Source organism: Ciconia boyciana, chromosome 1 (genome assembly GCF_034638445.1).
Source record: "Ciconia boyciana chromosome 1, ASM3463844v1, whole genome shotgun sequence".
In the NCBI taxonomy this organism is placed as follows: Eukaryota; Metazoa; Chordata; class Aves; order Ciconiiformes; family Ciconiidae; genus Ciconia; species Ciconia boyciana.
In genome coordinates, this window is record NC_132934.1 from 218827853 (window position 1) to 218846711 (window position 18859).

Sequence of the window (18859 nt, forward strand, 5' to 3'; positions counted from 1 at the left end):
CCCCGCTTCAAAAGCAGGATATTGACAGTAAATACCCCAGCGACGCAACCACGCTCATCTCTGTCATCTATTTACGAGGATCCCGGACCTATTACACACAACTCTCCTCATCTTACGTATGCAGCGTCGCGGCAAGCCAAAAAGGAAGAGCATTTGGCTTTCATCTCCAGCAAGAAGTTGATGCTTAATCATAAAAAAAAGGAAATAACTCGATACAGGCACAATGTTGGTGCAAAATACGGGTCTCTCCTGCCAAGGGCAGAGACGCGGAGCAGCTCTCCTGAAGTCGGTGGTCGAGGCGATGATCCCACCCGAAGCAAGCTGCTCCGTGTGCTCGATTCCCAGCTGATACAACAGCCCGGTGGGGTTTATGGGGTTTTTTTCCCCATTTTTGTTTTCCCCCAGGCCATATTAATTTTATAATCCATTGAAGCGCTTGCTCCTTTTCATCGAGAAAGCTGAGTAAACAAAGGGAAGCGCCTTCCCTTCCTTGCAAATACCCGCACAGAAGTTAACGCTGTTGTCAGGCGACAGCTGAATTACCTGCGGCGACAAAGGGTAGATTACCAGCGAGGCGTATTTTTGATAAAAACAAGAGTTTATTAACACAGTCGATTGCTCTATAAAATCAAAACACGCTTTCACACGCTTAAGCCGGTCGGTGACTTGGAAGGACGGCGGGCTGGGAACGGTTTGCTCAGGTTTTAATGGCTGACTCATTAGCGGTCCGAGCGGGCTTGCATATTTTCTACGTTTGTAATAAAAAGTGAAGATGGGAACATTTTATCACTTTCGAAGTCGCGGGGTGACTGACTGCGGCGCACACCAGCGCTTCAGCAGTACGACAACTTTCTTTACGGTCCGCGACCTTGAGGTGCCACCCGAGAATCCCCATTTCACCCCATTTTGAGCAGGTCTGCGATTGCCCAGCCCACCCCGACGCAGCCCCACCGGCACGCCCCGTCCCCGTCCCCGTCCCCGTGCCCTGCCCTCGCCCCCTGCCCGTACCCCACCTGCCGCCGCTGCGCTGTCCCCCCCCTCGCCCCGTCCCCCCCCGGTGCCCTGCGCCCCACACCCTACGGCGAGGGGGGCCCTGTCTCTCCTCCCCACGCCCCTCCTGCCGCCCTGCGCCCCATCAGCCACCCCCAGGCCCCTGACCTCGTCCCCTTGCCTTTTCCCCCTCCCCTATCTCTAACCCCTGTCCCCAGGCACAATCGTCCCTGTCCCCGGTCTCCTGTCCCCTGTCCCCATCCCCTGTCTTCCACCCCCCACCGCAGGCCCCATTCCCTGTGCCCTGTCTCGGGCCATGTCCCATGTCCCCAGGCCCTGTCCTCCAGCCCCAGCCCCAAACCACCATCCTCTATCGCTCTGTCCCTCTCCCCTGTCCCCATCCCCCATGCCTGTCCCCTCTCCCCCATCCCCGTGACTGTCCCCTGTCCTCCATCTCTATCCCCTCTGCCCTGTCCCCTATCGCGCCATCCCTGTCCCCTGTCCCCCGTCCTCTGTCCCCATCCCCCGTGCCCATCCCCTATCCTCCACCTCCGTCCCCTCTCCCCTGTCCCCATCCCCATCCCTGTCCCCTGTCCTCCACCTCCGTCCCCTCTCCCTGTCCCCATCCCCCATCCCTATCCTCCATCCTCTCTCCCCGTGCCCGTCCCCATCCCGCTGTCCCCCGCCCCAGCCCCTCCGCCCCGTCCCCCGGGGCTCCGCCACCGCCCCCGGAGCTCCGCGCCGCCCGCCCCGCCCGCCGCCTCCCGGCGGCCCCGGCGGCCGCGGCCTACCCTGCCCGCTGCCTGCCCGCTCCCTGCCCGCTGCCTGCCCGCTCCCCGCCTCTCCCGGTGCCGCTCCCCGCCGCCATGTCGCGGGGCCCGGTGCGGGTGCTGCGCCTGGGGCTGCGGCCCTACGCCGAGGCGCTGCGGGTGCAGGAGCGCTGCCTGCGGGCGGCGAGGGCGGCGCGGACCGGCCCCGGCGGCCCCGGCGTCCCCGGCGTCGCCGGCGTCCCCGTCCCCGGGGAGAGCGTGGTGCTGAGCGAGCCGGCGGAGCCCGTCTACGTCTGGGGGCTGCGGGGCGCTCCGGAGGCGGAGGTGGCGGCGCGGCTGCGGGCGCGGGGCGCGGGGCTGGCGGCGGCGCGGCGCGGCGGGCGGATCACCTTCCACGGGCCCGGGCAGCTCCTCGCCTTCCCCGTCCTCGATCTCCGCCGCCGTCGCCTCCCGCTGCGGGGTTACGTGGCGGCGCTGGAGGCGCTGGTCCTCCGGCTCTGCCGCCGCCTCGGCCTGGCCGCCGCCCGCGCCCTCCCGCCGCCCTTCACCGGCGTCTGGATGGGCGACAGCAAGCTCTGCGCCATCGGTGAGCGCGGCGGGGCGGGGGGGCATGCACCGGGAGGGCATGCACCGGGGGGCATGCACCGGGGGCATGCACCGGGGAGACATGCACCGGGGGACATGCACCGGGGGGCCATGCACGGGGGGCATGCACCGGAGGGGCATGCACCGGGAGCAGACATGCACCGGGGGTGACATGCACCGGGGGGACATGCACCGGGGGGACATGCACCGGGGGGCATGCACCGGGGGAGACATGCACCGGGGGGACATGCACCGGGGGGGCATGCACCGGGGGACATGCTCCGGGGGACATGCACCGGGGGGGGGCATGCACCGGGGGACATGCACCGGGGGGCATGCACCGGGGGGACATGCACAGGGGGGGGCATGCACCGGGGGACATGCTCCGCGGGGGGGGGCATGCACCGAGGGGGGGCATGCACCGGCGGTAGACATGCACCGGGGGGGACATGCATCGGGAGCAGACATGCACCGGGGGGAGACACGCAGCGGGGGGGGCATGCACCGGGGTTAGACGTGCACCGGGAAGCATGCACGCGTGGGTTTTGCCCGGGGGAGCATGCCCCGAGGAGAGGGGGGGGGGCGGGGGCAGCACAATTTCAGGTCCCTGCAGCCCAGCCAGGGCCTTGCACCCAGAAGCAGGGCCCAGCGCTTTGCACCCCTGCGCCTAGGCCCTTGCAGCCAGGAGTAGGTGCCTGCAGCCTGGTCCCCAGCCTTGTCCCCTTCCCCTGTCCTCCTCCCCAGGCCCGTGCTGTTCCTCTGCAAGCCGGGCAGGCCCTGCACCGCAGCCCCACGTCCCGCACCCCTTCCTGGAGCCCTGCACCCCCAGCTGGGCTCTGCAGCCTGGTCTCGGGGTCCCGCAGCCTGGACCCCCCCTTTGCACCGCAGCCCCGTGTCCGAGCCCACTTGAAACTCCAGCGGTGGGAGGTGCTGGGGGACGCGGGGCCGGGGTGGAGGGAGCTGGACACGCTGCACCCCATCTGCACCAAATCTGGGGAGTCTGTCTGGGGGTTAGGGGTTTTCCCTGGCAGAAGTGGGGAGCACGGCACGTGGGGGGGGGTTTACAGTGGCCTGAGCAGCGCGGTCACTAAATATCTCACACCGGGGCGTCCGTGGGGACGGGTGCTGACGGGTGGGTGCTTTGGCCCCCGCAGGGGTGCACTGCGGGAACCACATCACCTCTCACGGGCTGGCGCTGAACTGCTGCACCGACCTCACCTGGTTCGACCACATCGTCCCCTGCGGGCTGGAGGGGAAAGGCGTCACCTCGCTGAGCCGCGAGCTGGGGCGGCATGTCACCGTCGACCACGTCCTCCAGCCCTTCCTCGACTCCTTCCAGGAGGTGTTCGACTGCACCTTGGTCTTTTCGGAAGACCCTGGGGACTAGGAGAGCCACGGCGCCTTGGCTGGGTGTTTCGGCAAACCCTCGGCACGGCCGATGAACGGCACGGCAGCCGCCTGGGGCTGTATTTCGAGACAAGAGCTCTCGTGCCTTTGCCTATAGACTGTGCGTCAGCGGTGGCACAGAGGTTCGGGCTGTTTCTCAAACATCCAAACCTCCGTCGGGGCTGCTCTCCCGAGCCTCGCGGGTCTCCATCCCTCAGCTGAGACCTCCAAGGGTACCACGTCCCCATCTCTTGCTGGGGAAATGCCCAAATGGGCACTTTTGTATGTTTTTTCTGCCTCTCTCCCCCCAAAAATTCAAAAATTTGGGTGAACGCTCATGGACAAGAGGAAGAAGGACTGGTTGGTTGAACGTCCTTCCCTCGCCACCATGTAAAAAGAGGCCGATTTTGTATAAAGAGAGTTGCTGGGAACTTCGGCTGCTGATCCTTTCCTCATTTACCCCAAGACTTTATCAATAACGACTTTTTTCTTGCCCTGTGCCCGGAGAAATCCTCGCATGGCAAAGATCCTCACTGTGGTGTTGGGGCGGGTGGAAAAATCGCTGAGAAGAGGCTGTAAACGGCGGTTAAAAGGCTGCCAGAGCGATGCTGACGCGGTGGGAAAGCGGGAGGAGGAGGGGAAGGGGTTGGGGTGCCCCAGGAAAGGAGCCATGACTGTCCCGGACCCCGTGGGACCACGCGGCGTTGGATCGAGTGTCCCGGCTGCGCGATGGGGACCTGCCGGGTCCGTGGTGCTGGAGGAGATGTCGCCGGGGTCCGTGCAGGTGGCGTCAGCTCCTCCGAAATCGCTGCCCCGGCTGCAGCGTCCGCGTGGGCTCGCAGCAGCCGTCCTGGGCGAAAGGACGCAGCCACCCTGGGGTCCCGATGGCACCGGGGTCTGTGCCCATCAATGCAAACCTATAGGTAGACACATATAAACTGATTTTAATCGACAGGTTCCTTAAGGGGTAAGAAGCCAACCTGAGACTGAGCTCCCCGGAGCTGCCTGCTGCCCCTTGGGGATGCTTGCGTCTCTCCCCGTGCGTGGGCAGGAGGGGCAGCGCCCGGTCTGGGCTCTCCAAAACCTTCCCCCGTTGGTGCGTGGCATGGCCACGGCCACTTCTGAGTCCCCTGTTGCTGGCAGACCTGAAGCCTGTGCCAGAGGCACTGATCACGGGCGGCTGGGAGCAGCCCCGCAGCCAGATGGATGCTTTGGGGTCAGGAGAAATGGAAAATAGCAAATAAAGTCCCCGTGCCCTGCTCGGAGCAGGACCTGACCCCCACCCGCAGCCCCTCACCGCTGCTCTGGGCCTTCTTTCTGCCCCACGCGCTTTGGGGTACCTCTGCCGCTGTGCAGCGCTGACGGCTCCCTGTGTGCCACCCGTGGGTGCCTGCCTGCAGGCCCCCACCCCACAGCCCCCAGGGGTTTCGGGTGGGGAAGGGGTGCAGCTGGGAGCAGTGGGGCTGGAAGAGTGCTCGGGGCGGGGGGGGACGGGGAGGAAAACCCCATTTCACGGAGCAGTCTCAGCTCCAGGAGAGGATGGCGAGCGGGGATGAAGGCTCGGTGCCCGGTGCAAGGGCTTGGGGCCAGCGGGGACAGACAGAGGAGGGACAGGAAAGCGTGACCGGTAGCGTGTGCCGGGAGGGAAACGCAGGGTCTGGCTCTCCCGGCCCCGTAAGGCCTCCGGTATCCGGCCGGGGCCAGGGGGCCTCGGCGGGACCCGCGGGGTTGGGGACAGGCTGGTGGCCCGCTGTCGGGGCTGGGTGGCTTGGGCAGGTGGCTCTGCCCCGGGAAGGGGAGGAGGCTGCGCGGCACTCCCAGCCCGGCCGGCATCCCTCGCCGCCGCCCCGCGATGCTCCAGTCCCGGCTCAGCCTGGCAGCAGCGCAGGCAGGGAGGGCACCCCGGTGAGTGTGAGCCCCCCTTCGCACCCCTCCGGCCCCCCCTTCCCCTCCCCGGCCCTACACCCCCCCTAGCGCGGGGTCCCCCCCCGTCTGTGGGTCCCCTCCTGGGAATAAACCCAGGTCTTGCCCTAAATCTCCCAAATTCAGCCTCCTCCTGCTTCAAACTTGTTTCTAAGTCAGGAAGACGGCCAGGTCCGAGCCCATCCCCGTGGGCTCGTGGCTGCTCAGCCCCTTCCTCCTCCTGGCTGCTGGGGTCTCGTCCTGGGAGGTGCACCCTGGGTTTGGGGTGACCCTTTTTGGGAGGGGGGGGATCAGCTGCCTGTGGATGGGGCGGGGGGTGCTCGGGAGCAGGGGGACGGGGGGACGCTCGGGGAGGATGACAGCGGTTTGTGGGGCCGGTGTGTCCCGAAGGATGGCACACGTGGGGCACCGCGTCCCCGTGTCCCTTCCCGTCCACGCTCACTCCGAGGCCGCGGCGAGGTGCGAGGGTGCGCGAGGGCACAGAAGGCACGCGGGGGTCCAGGGTGGGCTGGCAGAGGGGCACTGTGTCCTGGGGGGGGGGGTCAGAGGGGGTCTGGGACCCACGGGGAGGGAAATCCCTCGGGATGGGTCCACGGGGGCGCGTGGGGAGCTGTGCCCCCCCTTGCCAGGGCGGTTGCGGCTCCTGGCCCCAGGCTAGGACCAACGGGGAAAAAAGGGGGTCCCCGCTCACCCCGGGGGACCTGGCCTGGAGTGAGCGGGGTCGATGCACGGCAGGATCAGTCCCGGCGCTGTTATTTAGGATGGGGGATCTCAGACAGCCCCCACCCCTCCCCGGGGTCCCTCGGGTGCCGGCTCCGCACCCTGCAGGGGTGCAGGACACGGGTGGTGCCCACCGTCCCCCCACATCCCTGGGGGAAGCAGGCTTTGAACTCAACCATCCCGGCCCCCCGGGACAGCTGTGTCCCCCCATTGTCCCCAGCCCTGGGGAGAAGAGGGGGGCAGGCAGCTGCCCCGAAGCTCCGGGGGCTTTATTCTCTCTGTGGAAAGAGTGAAATTTGGGGAGGGGGCTGCCGCGAATGCAAAGGGCTTGGATGCCCCCGCTTGTACCTTTGCTGTGTGGCAGAGGAGGTGCTTCAAGGACCATCTTGGGGTCATCGTTGGGTCTGGCGGGACATCCCAAGCATCATCGTGGGGGCACCACCGCCATGGGGCCAGCCCCGGCTGAGCCCCCCTGTCCTTCCCCGCAGGCTGGGTGAAGACATGGAGGAGGACAACCGGACGGAGACCTGGCACCAAAGCCTCCAGACGGTGCTTAATGCCTTGAACCAGACGCTGTACGGGGTCATCCTCTGCCCCGCCGACCGCTCTGCCGCCACCGCCGCTGCCACACGCAATGCCAGCACCCGTGCCGGCCGTCCCAGCCGCAACGACAATGCCTACATGTACATCCTCTTCGTCATGACGCTCTTCGCCGCCACGGTGGGGAGCCTCATCCTTGGCTACACCCGCTCCCGCAAAGTGGACAAGCGCAGCGACCCGTACCACGTCTACATCAAGAACAGGGTCTCCATGATCTGAACCCGGCCCTCACGCTTTTTTCCCCAGGAGCTGGTGGGTTTGGGGCCACGTCGCTGCTGCGCATCCCACTGCCCGCGGGATGGGGCAGCGCTGCCGGCCAGCCCGGCCCCAAAGCTGCTGGGGAAACCCCCCCGGTGCCCCCAGGGAGGTGCTCAGCCCTGGTGTGAGCAGCGTGGGGGTGTCCTGGCCGGGCTACAGCTCCTGTCCGGCAGGAGCTGGCAGGGCGCGACCCACGGGCAGGTCCCGGTCCTGCAGACCCACCTCAGCTGAGCCCTGGGGGGACGGGGATGGCAGAGGCAGCTTCTTTCCCACCGAGGCCTGCTGAGGCTCGCAGGGACCTTCAAGGAGGAAAATTCACCGTTTCCCTGCTCAGACTGGCCAGCGTTGACCTCCGTGGGCTCCCAGCAGCTTCGTGACATGGGCTAGCGGGCTTTTCTGGTGCTAAAACCCTGTAATTTTTGAGCCGGGCTGGGCCCCGCTTTTCTGGCGGGGAATTAAAGGAGGTGGCGGTTTCCAGTGGGGTCGCATTTGCTTCTTCTCCGAGCAAAGTCGGCATCGGTGGTGATCCATGGGGCACCCGTCCGTGCTGGTGCCCTGCCCTGGCTGCCGGAGCTCGGGGGATGTTGTAAGGGCTAAACCTGCTCCCTGTGTGCTGCCAAGGGGGCATCGAGGGCAAGCCCTTGGTGGCATCACAGCCCCTGTCCCAGGACACGAGATGCTTTCTCCCCGCTGCCGGCCGGGCAGCGTCGCTTGAGCTGTGGGCACACGCTGCGAGCACGGCCCGAGCCTGGCCGGAGGCATCTGGCTCTGTGTGTCCCCGAAGGTCTCTCTGGGCTCCGGACGGTGATGCCGAAGTTTTTCCTGCTTCCTTCCTGCTGTCGGCTGTAGCTTTGGCCTTTTGTACCGCAGGTCCCAAAGGTGTCTTCCACGGGGCGAGGGCGCAGCGGCGGACGGGAAGGGGATGTTCTCGGGTCCTGCTGGGCTCCTTGGCTTTGGTTCTGCTATTAAGCTGGCCAGGTTTGGGACTGGCCCGTGGAGTGGCCAGTGGCCAGGACAGTAAACGTCCCCATCCTTCAAAACAGGCTGTGGGACAGTGCCGGTGACCCAGTCCCTTGCACGTCTTAACCTGTTAATAATGGCATAATTAATGTCTTTAATTGCAGCTAGATTAGCTGAACCATAGGGGCCTTTCCGCCTGCATTCAAAGGTTAAACACAACTGCAATGCCTGAGCCCAAACAGTGACGCCAAACCCTAATCCAAAAAATAATACTGGATGTGAGAGTGCTTGGGGTAGGGCTGGAAATCTTGGCACCAGAGGCACCGGGATGGCAGCAGCTCAGCAACCGATTCCTGATTTTCCATGCCCTTGGTTTGGGCACAAAACCCATTGCAGGGGGGTTTTGGGGAGCCCTCAGGGGCTGCCCGCTTTGGGGCTGAGCCCGCTGTGAGTTCTAAGCCAGGCACGCGGTGCCGGTGGGGCTTTCTGGGGGCGCGGGAGCAAATGCCACTAACGTCCCCTGGCACCTGGCCCAAACGGGAAGTACCTCGAGCGGCTTCACCGTGTTTGTCTTGCAGTTGCAGTGCTGGGAAAGGAAAATAAACCCTTTACCTGCAAATAAATCAGGGGAATCGGACCAGGTGGGGACAGCTGAGACAGTAACTCTCCGCCGGGTTGGTTTATGTAAGCACACGCTGCGCTCGGGTTTTCTCCACCTCTGAGGTGTTTGTCCTCTTCTAATACCGGCTCTTCCGGCAGGATGAGCCGTGGAGCAGCCGCTCGTGCCAGGGCCAGGATGGGGGTCCCTGTGATGGGACAGGTGCTGAACGGTGAGTGTGGTACCCCGAAACCCCGCGGTGATGTGGTCTTCTTGCCTCTCCCGATGGCCACCGGCCCTCCTGGGAGAGGGGCAGGCTGGCATGGATCTAGTGACCCCAGAGTCCCTTCTGCTGCTTACAATCGGGGTGGGACAAGTCTGTTACAGGGTAGAATGTCATAAAAAAAAAAGTAAAATGCTGCTTTTCCCTAATCGAGAAGACCCTAAGGGGGGAAAACGCTCCTGCAAGACATAGCTCCTGCGGTGATCGTTATTCACCCGATTTCCTGTCCATCGGCAGCTCCTCCTGTCTGTCCCCACGGTTAAATTTGGACCAGAGCCTGCAGCAGGGCTGGGGGGATGCCCTGGGTGCCCCCACCCTGGGGCCTCGGGCTGGATGCCACCAGGCTGGGTGACAAGGTGCCAGTGCCACCTTGTGGCAGCTGCCTCGGGGTCCCTGCACCACGGGCACCTGCTCCTTCCCTGGGGCACCCCGGCACCCCCGAGGCAAAAGCAGCTGGGCTTGTCCCTGCAGGACCCATGGCTCCAGGCTGGCTGGTGTCCCCATGGGACCCATGGCTCCAGGCTGGCTGGTGTCCCCATGGGACCCACAGCTCCGGGCTGGCTGGCTGTCCCCATGGGACCCACGGCTCCAGGCTGGCTGGTGTCCCCATGGGACCCACAGCTCCGGGCTGGCTGGGTGTCCCCATGGGACCCACGGCTCCAGGCTGGCTGGTGTCCCCATGGGACCCACAGCTCCGGGCTGGCTGGGTGTCCCCATGGGACCCACGGCTCCAGGCTGGCTGGTGTCCCCATGGGACCCACAGCTCTGGGCTGGTTGGGTGTCCCCATGGGACCCATGGCTCCAGGCTGCCTGGTGTCCCCTTGGGACCCATGGCTCCAGGTTGGCTTGACAAACTCATCCTCAGCAGGGGGTTGCGCTGGGCTGCTGAGGATGCTCAAAGGGGTATGGAAACAGGGGGATATGGGGAGCAAGGACAGATTTGGGAGCCTCCCAAAATGGGTTTGCTTCAGCTGATGGAGGAAGGATTTTGTGACTAATCAGGTGCTCATCCCAGAGCTCAGAGATTCCTCGGCAAAGCCAATGGGGCTCTGGCCTCGCTCCCTGTGCTGCAGCCCCAGCAGCAGACCATTTCTGGGTAATGCTCATGCGGTTTGTTTTCACAGCGAGGAGACGCACCCAGGCACACAGAGAGGAGAGCTGGGGAAGCGCTGGCCTTGGCTGAATGACTAAATCGAACTGTGCAAACCATAACTGACTACATCTGGGTTTTTAAGCAATGCAGCTAGAAAAAAAAAAAAGGGCTCATGGGAGGCCAATTTATTTAAAATTTTTTTCCTTGGCACGCAGCAATGAATCACGGGTGAGATAAAGTCTGTAGCAGTTTGCCTGATACTTGGAAAAGGATATCGAAATGTCATTGTGTGTAGGAAATTCAGGCTGACCTTGGCTTAGTGAAGCAATGGTGGGGTTGTTGGAGTGATGGGAATCGCGGAGGCCTGTTCCTGGGACTGCTTTGATGCTGGGCATTTTGATAAGAAATGTGCAAGGTGAAACGGTAGCAGCGCAGGGACTGATAGCGATGGTATCACCAAGTGATGCCAGCGGGTATCAGTAAATGTTTAGCTAATAGCATGAGGTGCCTCCGGCAGTTTGTGGTATACTGGTTTTGGCCAGTGAATATGCGGCACAGCAGGACTGAGGTATGGGAAGGTGTGTTCAAGGGGAGCTGCTTCTCCGAGACAGCGGTCGGTGCTCGGTGGGAATCCTGCACTGCTGGCGGGGCCAGCGTGCAGGAGAAGAGCAGACGGCTGGCCCGGGAAGGGCGTGCTGCTCTCCCGTCAGGTGTGCTGAGCCAGGCTCACATGCACGAATGCTTATTTGCAGCCCACAATAGACAGGAGTCGTGATGGGGAAAATTAATCTTGGGAAACATTAAAAAAAAAAAAGGGGGAGGGAAAGGGAAAGCGCTCCCAGTTCATGGCAGGGCAGAGAAGTGCTGGACGAGCATCCCCTGCAGTGCAGCAGACAGATGCTGGATGAGCATCCCTGCACTGCAGCGGACGGACGCCGGACAAGCATCCCTTGCACTACAGCAGATGGATGCTGGACAAGCATCTTCCACATTGCAGTGGGGGGTTCCCCTGTACTTTCCCGGGGTAACTTCCCCAGGCCCCTCTCACCCTCCCTGTCGGCCGTTCTTGCTGGTTCTGCTCCTTGTTCTGGCTGGAGCACGCTGTGATCTGGGGCAGACACTGCAGCACAATTTGGCTGATAGGTTTGGTGCATAGATACCACTGGGTGAGGTTTATTTGCTAATTAAATGACTGTTTAGCTACTAAGGAGTCCTAACGAGCTCTATTTGTTCCATGCATAGAGCTACAACTAAATGCTACAAAGCGAGGGGTGGAAAAGCTGGGGAGGGGATTAAGGGCGGTTCATGCATCAGTGGAAATCACTACCCACAAGAAATCAGACATGAAGCTGTAACGATGTCGTGGCTGTGCAGGTACAAGGCCATGGGGCTCAGTGCTGCGGGTGTTGGACGAAAGCCCTGCGGGCACAGCTCACAGTGTCCAACGGAAACATGAGCGGTTTCAAGCAGTGACATTACTTATTCATTATTGCCCACCTTCCTCTGGAGGGAGAGCAGATGTGATATCCTCCTGCGAGGTAACTCAATCAGCCTTGCTCAGAGATGGGGTTGCCTATGCTACCTTAAAAAGATTTTCTGGGAGGTGACAAAGTCATTATTACAGGAACAGAGCTGCTCCTGGACACACAAGCTCTTCCTTCAGGCCAGAAACCCTCAGTGTCCGAAACACATCCATTTCTTCTAAATAAGAAGTTCCTCTCGAGTTTTGGCGAGTTCCTCTCGCCAAAGACGCAGCCTGTTGCTACTACCTGCCTTGCTGATAGCCCTGCAGCATCACGGCTGGAGTGACACCCTTAAGAGGGGTGAAAGAAACAAAAGTGACTTAAACCAAAGAATCTGACCCGTTTGGAAGCTCTGCAGAAACTGCCATGCAGGATCAGTTGCTTGAAGTCCTCCGAGGGCCTTTTCCTCTGTTTTCTATCATCCTGCTGCATGGATGTCTATCCATCCGAGTTGCTTCTCTCACACTGGGCTGGTATCAGATGCTTTAGATAAAGATGTGGGAAACCAAATTAATTATGCACAGGCATGAAAAACATTTATTCCGCCCCTCTCTATTTTCTGCCTGTCCGAGCTAGTCCCCTCCAGCCCCTCTGCGAGGTTGGGTTTGCATGCTGCTGGCAGCGTGGGATGCATCCCTGTGGCGGCACAGGGAGCACGGGTTCCTGACGGCTCTTCTCCAGGTGATGCTTGGCACAAAACCCACCTCTGACGTGTCCCTCTTCCCTAAAGCAGCTCTGATATTTGCTGCTGCAACGTTTTTCACTCACAGCCCTTCGCCGAGCGGCACTGGGCGTAGCTCCCGCTCTTGCCTAACCCAGATAAGTAATTTTACAAACTTTTTTTTAAAGCACACGATGGAAAAATGCAGTGTACAGGAGACTTTGATTTTCTGAGCCTCTGGGCAGAGCACCGTCTCCCTTCCCTGGTGTCTGGTACCGCGGTGGCCTGCACATGTGATGGCACAGCTGCCTGCGTGCGCTCCCAAATTGGCACTGAGAGCTGCCAAATTAGTTAGCAGAGGAGCCCTCAGCAGGCAGAGTCAGGATTTGGGGCTACATTGGACCCTCTCTACATGATATCTTGTGCTCATGGGTAAGACACGGCCCTGGCCCCCTTTGCACCATGGCTGTTCCAGCAACACAGGTCTGTGTGTCCCCTTTTTCTGATCCTCTTTTTCCTTTTCCTCCCCTGTTCTCAACGAGGTGAGGGGAAAGGGAGATCTGGGGTCAGTCCAGCTGAAGGATCATATGCCACGTGCTTGTGATAAACTATAGCAATGTTCTCAAAAGTCTGGTCATAAAAGTAACCGTTGGGACTGTGCAATCACGGGGCAGTTCAGTTCAGCTTGACTACCCTACGGGTACCTACAAAACCTGCATCATACGGTAAGAAAAAAGCAGCATTTCTTAGTAAAGATCAAGGCATAATTTATTTTTACTGACAATCGGGAAATTCCAGACACCCGGGATCTCATGTACTCCCCCTGCAGAAAGTTGTCAGTACAAATTTTCTCAGTTCTGCACAACTTACCCCGTACTTCGGGATTAATTGAGGGGATAAATTGGGGTGAAAAGCTTGATCCATCCTCCTTTCTTGTTCTCTCACCAGAGGTAATCGCCCCATCACACCTCTTTTCTGCAGATGGATGCGGCCGGTGGACAACTGCTCTGCAGAGCACGCACATGGGCTATTAATACCTAGAGGGGAGGATTAAAAATAACCAGGTTTGTGTTTGGTTTCTGGTTTGTAAAGGACAGGCGTTAGTATACGAGGGGACTGGTGACCAAAGCCAGGCCCAAGTGAGTGGCAGGCGCTGAAATTTCCCCCAGGGAAATAGCAGCCCTGGAAGGAGCCCGTGCTCTGAGCGAAGGGCGGACGTGGAGGGCTGGATCAGTGCCTACTCCAGAGGGGTGCTGGGGACAGGGATGCTCACCGCGGCTCTCCCACATCTACGCCTGGCACACTAACCCACTGCGCTAATCGGCCTCGGTAAATACCGTTGCCCCTACGTGATTAAGTCCTAGATTAAGTGCTTAGTCACCGGAGCCTATAAAATGTTTTTTATCAGCTAGGACACAAGATTAGGGTGGGAAGAGGTGACAAGCCAGAGTTCCTCTCTGCTTGCCGGCTCAGGGCTGCTGCATCGGACGTGTGTCCACAGGCAGAATTTGGACTTGTGGTGTGTTTTTGGCTCCAAGCTGCCCGTTATGAAAGATCTCACTGGCTGTGTTCGCCAGCTGCGGCGGGGCCCGTGAACCGGAAAGCCGAGACTGCGGCAACAGCGAGGAGAGCTGCTCCCTGCCCTCCATTTGGGCTGACAGCAGAGGTTTTTCCAGCACCTCTGAGCTGCACATTACATACTGCATTTAAAGCGTGGATATTTAGGATGTTATGCTCCTGAGGAAGCTGAGGAGTGTGTTGTCAGTGCCGGAGGGTGCAGGATCAGGCCTTCCCAGGGCTGATGTCGGGAAGCACCAAGCCAGGGGCAGCTGCAGAATTTGAAAGCCATTTCCTAATCTCAGCAGTCCCTGCTGCATCCTTCCCACCTGCCAGCCCACTCCCTTTCTTCATGCTCTGCCTGCAGAGCGCCTGTGCTTCTTCAGGACAAAGCACTTTGGCTGCTTTGACCCCAGATTGGATTAAAAACAGCATTCAGGCCCCAAAAGGCACCCGCCCCTCCCTGTGCAGCATGCTATCAACCGGCAGGGATGTCATTCCTGCCTGCAGTTAGAGTTGCTTTGCCTTTCTGGCAATACACTACTCTGAGAGAGGGAAATGAAAGGATGAGAGTTGCTGTGTTATTAGCAGGTAACCCAAGAGGCACAGGAGAACAGGGCGTTCAAGATACATAAATAATAAAACAAAAGATGTGCCGCAGAGCGAGGGCATGCACAGTGCCTGCTGAGAGGCTCGGCAGCGAGCTGGAAGGATGCGCTGGGTTCATCCCGCATGACTCCGTCTCACTGCAGAAACTGGGGGCAGAAAAACAACCTGGAATATCATGGGAGCCCTGGGCCGTTTGCAGGAGATCTGGAATAAACTGTGTGTGGTAAAATTGCCATGGAAACACTGTACCCGCTGGGTTCAGCCCCGAGGCTCTCTGGCACAGGGCTGAGCAGAGCTGTGTGATCGACAGAGCTAATCCGGTTTGTTGTGGGTGAGGATTTGGCCTGCAGTACCAGATCGCTGAGGATGCTAACGTGACCGTACAGATGGTTTTTATTTCTGATATTCAGTGATATCACTGTGTGCTTAGATATCACAGTGCTTCTGTGGAAAAAAACATTAAACACATTGGTAAGAACAAAATATGTGCATCATTGTTCAGGGGTACTGAGACGCTGCAAACCCAACCCTGCCAGGAGGACGGATACATTTAACCATGTAAAAGAGAATGGATACACTCTTTACCCCTGCATTGCATAACTGCAAATCCCAAACGGGAGCTACGTGTTATTAATGAGTCTCTATTAACTCACATGATTTTGCTTATATGAGAAGAAAACTCTCGTTTTGGGGGTACAGACAGTTACCTGCCATTTCATGGTTGCAATGATGCTACACGTGGGAACTCTGGGTTTCATAACAGCGGCACAGAGAGTCTGGCCTTTCCCTGAAGGCAGGAGCAACGCATGCACACAGTCATACATATGCCTGTGTGGATGCACACGCTCGCTTTGTCTAGGAAGAAGTCATTCCCCCCAGCTGAGCCCCGCCACGGTCCCCGCTGGCTCTGGCAGCTCCCAGCACACGAACTGGCGGCTGCCAGCAGCCTGACAGCCCTTCTCCTCCCAGCCTGGCTCATATTTATCGCTGGCAATGTGGCCTCTCCCGTGGTTTTTAGCCCCCGAGACTGTTTGCTGCTGCTCAGTTTGGTCTAAGCATGCTGTGCCTCAATTAGGCGAAATGATACATGAGGGTGAAAACTTACAAATGTTGGCTTTCCTTCACTTGAAGATTAATTTTCTATTTTGTGGCTTTCCTCCACAGCCAGATGGACTGGACGTTTTGTCATTAGTAATAGATTAAAATAGAGATTTCTGCTGGCAACATGCATGGCCAGTGAGTGTGGGGAGGCTCTGCAATCACCCCAAAGTGCCAGGGAGAGCCATGATGTGCCGGGCCCCAGTGCAGTGCAGTCCAGAGTCATGCTGGATTCTTCGTTATCGCTCTCCGCGACAGCATGGAAGCAGATGGGACTCTGTTTGTAGCAACATAATCAGCTTTAAAAAATCTTCTGGTGGCTGATTAACCCTCAAATACATTGGACTTAGTTGTCATCTCCCGTGAGGTCAGTGTTTTCTCCAGGCAAACACAGCAAATCTCCATAAGCACGATCTAAGCCATATCACCTATAATCTTTTTATATGATTGCCCTGCTCTGGAGTTGCTTGAGCTGCCTGGCATCTGCTATATGCACTGTGGTTCCTCAGAGCTAGCTAACCAAAGTCCTCTCACAGGGAAATATTGGGAAGCCAGATCATCACTCTGACTTCGGATGCATTTGCGAGATCCTGAGAAGTTTCAACCCCTCCACGCTGGGGTTATTCCTGGTAAAGAAATAACAGGTGGAGACTTTTATCTTCTATGAGGCTGTTTTATCTGTTCTTCAGGGAAATAATAATGGAGGAGCATTGACATCTGAGAGAATGATAATTCTCCTTTATAGATATCTGAAGGGAAAATCCTGCTTTTAATCATAGTTACATAGCTGAGCACTGATAACGCAGGGTGTCGGCATGGCTGCCACTGTCCTGCGTGAAACCACTTAATGAGGTTCAAGGTTGCATGTGCAGAAAGAGCCTGCCTGCTCTGATGGCAAAAAAATCACCATTCAGAATAATTTCAAGCTTTCATTAAGCACATCGGAAAAAAAAAGGAGGCAAGAACTAAAGCATTTGAAGTATGAAGTTTCCTTTTAACAACATCTCTTACTGCCTTTCCAAATAGCTACAGAGTTTTTGGAAGAAATGCTCCTGTTTGGCGGGCTTTGGAGGTATTTAACATGGCTGTTGTCCTTTTTGGGGGGGAAAACAAAGGTTTTATGGGCTGAAGCTCCCGTTATGCTGGGCTCTGGCCTTCTTTCCTTGAAGACAAAACACAAAGGAGGAGAAAAGAGCAGCAAAGTTATGAAAAGCAGGTGCTGTGCCTCATGCTGACTCTCAGGTGCAAATTCACTGCAGGAGTCACCCTTGTCGGCTATTCTGAGATCTGGAGAAATGTGCCAGCATCTGGCTGTTTGGGACATGGTTTGAATCAGACTGCTGGGCACAGGATGGCATCAGCGCTGCTACAGATGACACCTCTTTATGGGGAGATGTGGGAAAAAGAGAAAAAATAAGAATGGGAGAGGAAACAACATGGGGGGTGGGTGGCATCGGGTACAGAATCCCATGGGGTGAAGCCAGAGCTGGTGGGAAGTGTGGAGCTGTGTAGTCCTGCTCTCGGGTTGGGCTGGCAGGGTCACTTCTGGCTTGTGGTCCTGCAAGGCCCATGACATGGCAGCTCTGGTTGTAGAGGCCCTTCCTACTGCCTCGCAGGCCCACTCCTTCTCCAAGCATCAGTACCAAAGGATGGATCCCCCAAATCCATCCAGAGACAGAGTATCCCACTCGCTGTTTGATTCATCTATTATGTCTGATTTCCTCACTCTAACTTTATCAGTGCCCAGACTCTTCTCCTATACCAGAAACCACCTTAGGAGAGTCCTTTAGTGATAACAGAAGACATGTTGACTTGCTTCCTTCTTCTTATCTTTATCTTCTGTTGACTTCTATCAGTAATTTACTGTACTAAACCAATTTAAAGGTTCCTCTCCCCACACTGAGTCAGACCTCTGGACCGGAGGATTTGTTTGTGTCTGCAGCCAAGAAAGAGGTCCCTTCAGGACATTGACTTGAGACCTTCGAAGGCGAGGGATGTTAAATCAAGATTTCTAAGCTTTTATATGATGGATTTACAGTTTTCAACAACATCCTTTGCTGTGCTGCTTGGGTATCCCAAACCGCCTCCCCATGTCTTTGTCGTCCCCCATTGTGTCTTCCTCTCCGTTCAGTCCCTCTTTCCACCTCCCCCAGGAGCCTGTGCCGCTCACAACCCTGGCGTTTTATACCTCTCTTCATGTCCAGTGTCCCCTGGGCAGCAGTCCCACCATCCTCTGCCCATCTTCCCGAAGCTTTGCATCCCTCTGCAGTGCCTGCTATCACTATGGCAACCTCTGCGAGGATGCTCTGTGGGATGAAGATGCTCTGCAGGACAAGGATGCTCTGCGGGATGAAGATGCTCTGCAGGACGAGGATGCTCTGCGGGATGAGGATGCGCTGCGGGATGAGGATGCGCTGCGGGATGTGGTCACTGCCGTGGCCTTTTGCTTGGGGACAGGCAATCCAATTAGAACTGAAGCAGGGCCTAGGAAGGGGAGACAGGGGTTACAATTTTCCTCCTAATGGCAACTTAATTGCTGCCGAAGCCCATCTGGACATGCTCCGGAAATGCTCCTGAACAACGAGCTCATCCCCTGGGGTAGCGCCGTTTCCATTATCCTTTCAGAGGGAACAGATGATGCACTTGGCAGCATAAAGGCTGCCTCGGAGGCTGAAGGAGGGGCACAGCCAGGGAGGTTTTTAGCTTTTCCTCATATAGATTATCCAGGAGGCAGACAGCACGTGTTTAGTGAAGCGGTCAGAGATATACTGGACATTTTTGTTTGCATCAAGCAACAGGAAGGAGCCTCCATCCAGCCCTCTCTGCCTCCACCCTGACCCTGCTCAGGCCTCCTGAGGGCCAAATGCTCTGTGACACTGAGCGCCCACGGCTGCCCGCCCGCGGGGCCGGTACCACCACCCCAGGGAGCCCGGGGCGGGGGCAGGACGGAGCCGGGGCTCCTGAGGGAGAGACATGGCTACCGGAGAGGGTATGCGGCGGGAGAGGACGGGCCCCTCGCAGCTGGGCCGGCTGAGGGAAGAAAAGCCGCTGCACCCTCAGCCCAGTCCGCTTCCCCTCACTCTGAGGCGAATTGGGCGCGCCGCGAGGGCTGCCGGGAGTTGTAGTTTCTCCCCTCCCGCCAGCCCCTCCCCTCTGCATCCCGCGGCGGCGGTTGGACTACATTTCCCGTCATGCATTGCCGCGCTCCCGGCCGCTGGTGGGGGGGACGACACACACGCTCCCCC

At 58.7% G+C, this 18859-nt stretch overlaps 2 protein-coding genes and 2 long non-coding RNA genes across 6 annotated transcripts; 2 read left to right on the forward strand and 2 right to left on the reverse strand.

Annotated features, from left to right (window-relative positions):
- Window positions 1-579: 579 nt before the first annotated feature.
- On the reverse strand, window positions 580-1910 carry LOC140646674 (uncharacterized). The gene is made up of 2 exons (XR_012040523.1): window positions 1782-1910; window positions 580-748 (listed from the first exon to the last, which is right to left on the reverse strand). It is a non-coding gene; the product is annotated as an uncharacterized lncRNA (long non-coding RNA).
- LIPT2 (lipoyl(octanoyl) transferase 2) lies at window positions 1730-3732 on the forward strand. Its single transcript, XM_072850997.1, has 2 exons — window positions 1730-2346; window positions 3500-3732. The coding sequence occupies exons 1-2, from the start codon at window positions 1857-1859 to the stop codon at window positions 3730-3732; spliced, it is 723 nt and encodes a 240-aa protein (XP_072707098.1). The 5' UTR covers window positions 1730-1856.
- A 419-nt stretch (window positions 3733-4151) lies between these two features.
- On the reverse strand, window positions 4152-18700 carry LOC140646673 (uncharacterized). 2 transcript variants are annotated; one of them, XR_012040521.1, is made up of 7 exons: window positions 18596-18700; window positions 15622-18098; window positions 14766-14960; window positions 13221-13387; window positions 12029-12172; window positions 8805-9168; window positions 7772-8319 (listed from the first exon to the last, which is right to left on the reverse strand). It is a non-coding gene; the product is annotated as an uncharacterized lncRNA (long non-coding RNA). The 2 variants fall into 2 exon arrangements; XR_012040522.1 differs by lacking the exons at window positions 7772-8319; window positions 8805-9168 and adding an exon at window positions 4152-4648.
- Window positions 4354-7687, forward strand: KCNE3 (potassium voltage-gated channel subfamily E regulatory subunit 3). 2 transcript variants are annotated; one of them, XM_072850998.1, is made up of 2 exons: window positions 4354-4654; window positions 6863-7687. In XM_072850998.1, the coding sequence occupies exons 1-2, from the start codon at window positions 4461-4463 to the stop codon at window positions 7191-7193; spliced, it is 525 nt and encodes a 174-aa protein (XP_072707099.1). In that variant the 5' UTR covers window positions 4354-4460; the 3' UTR covers window positions 7194-7687. The 2 variants fall into 2 exon arrangements, with proteins under 2 accessions (XP_072707099.1, XP_072707100.1); XM_072850999.1 differs by lacking the exon at window positions 4354-4654 and adding an exon at window positions 5584-5636.
- Window positions 18701-18859: the final 159 nt, after the last annotated feature.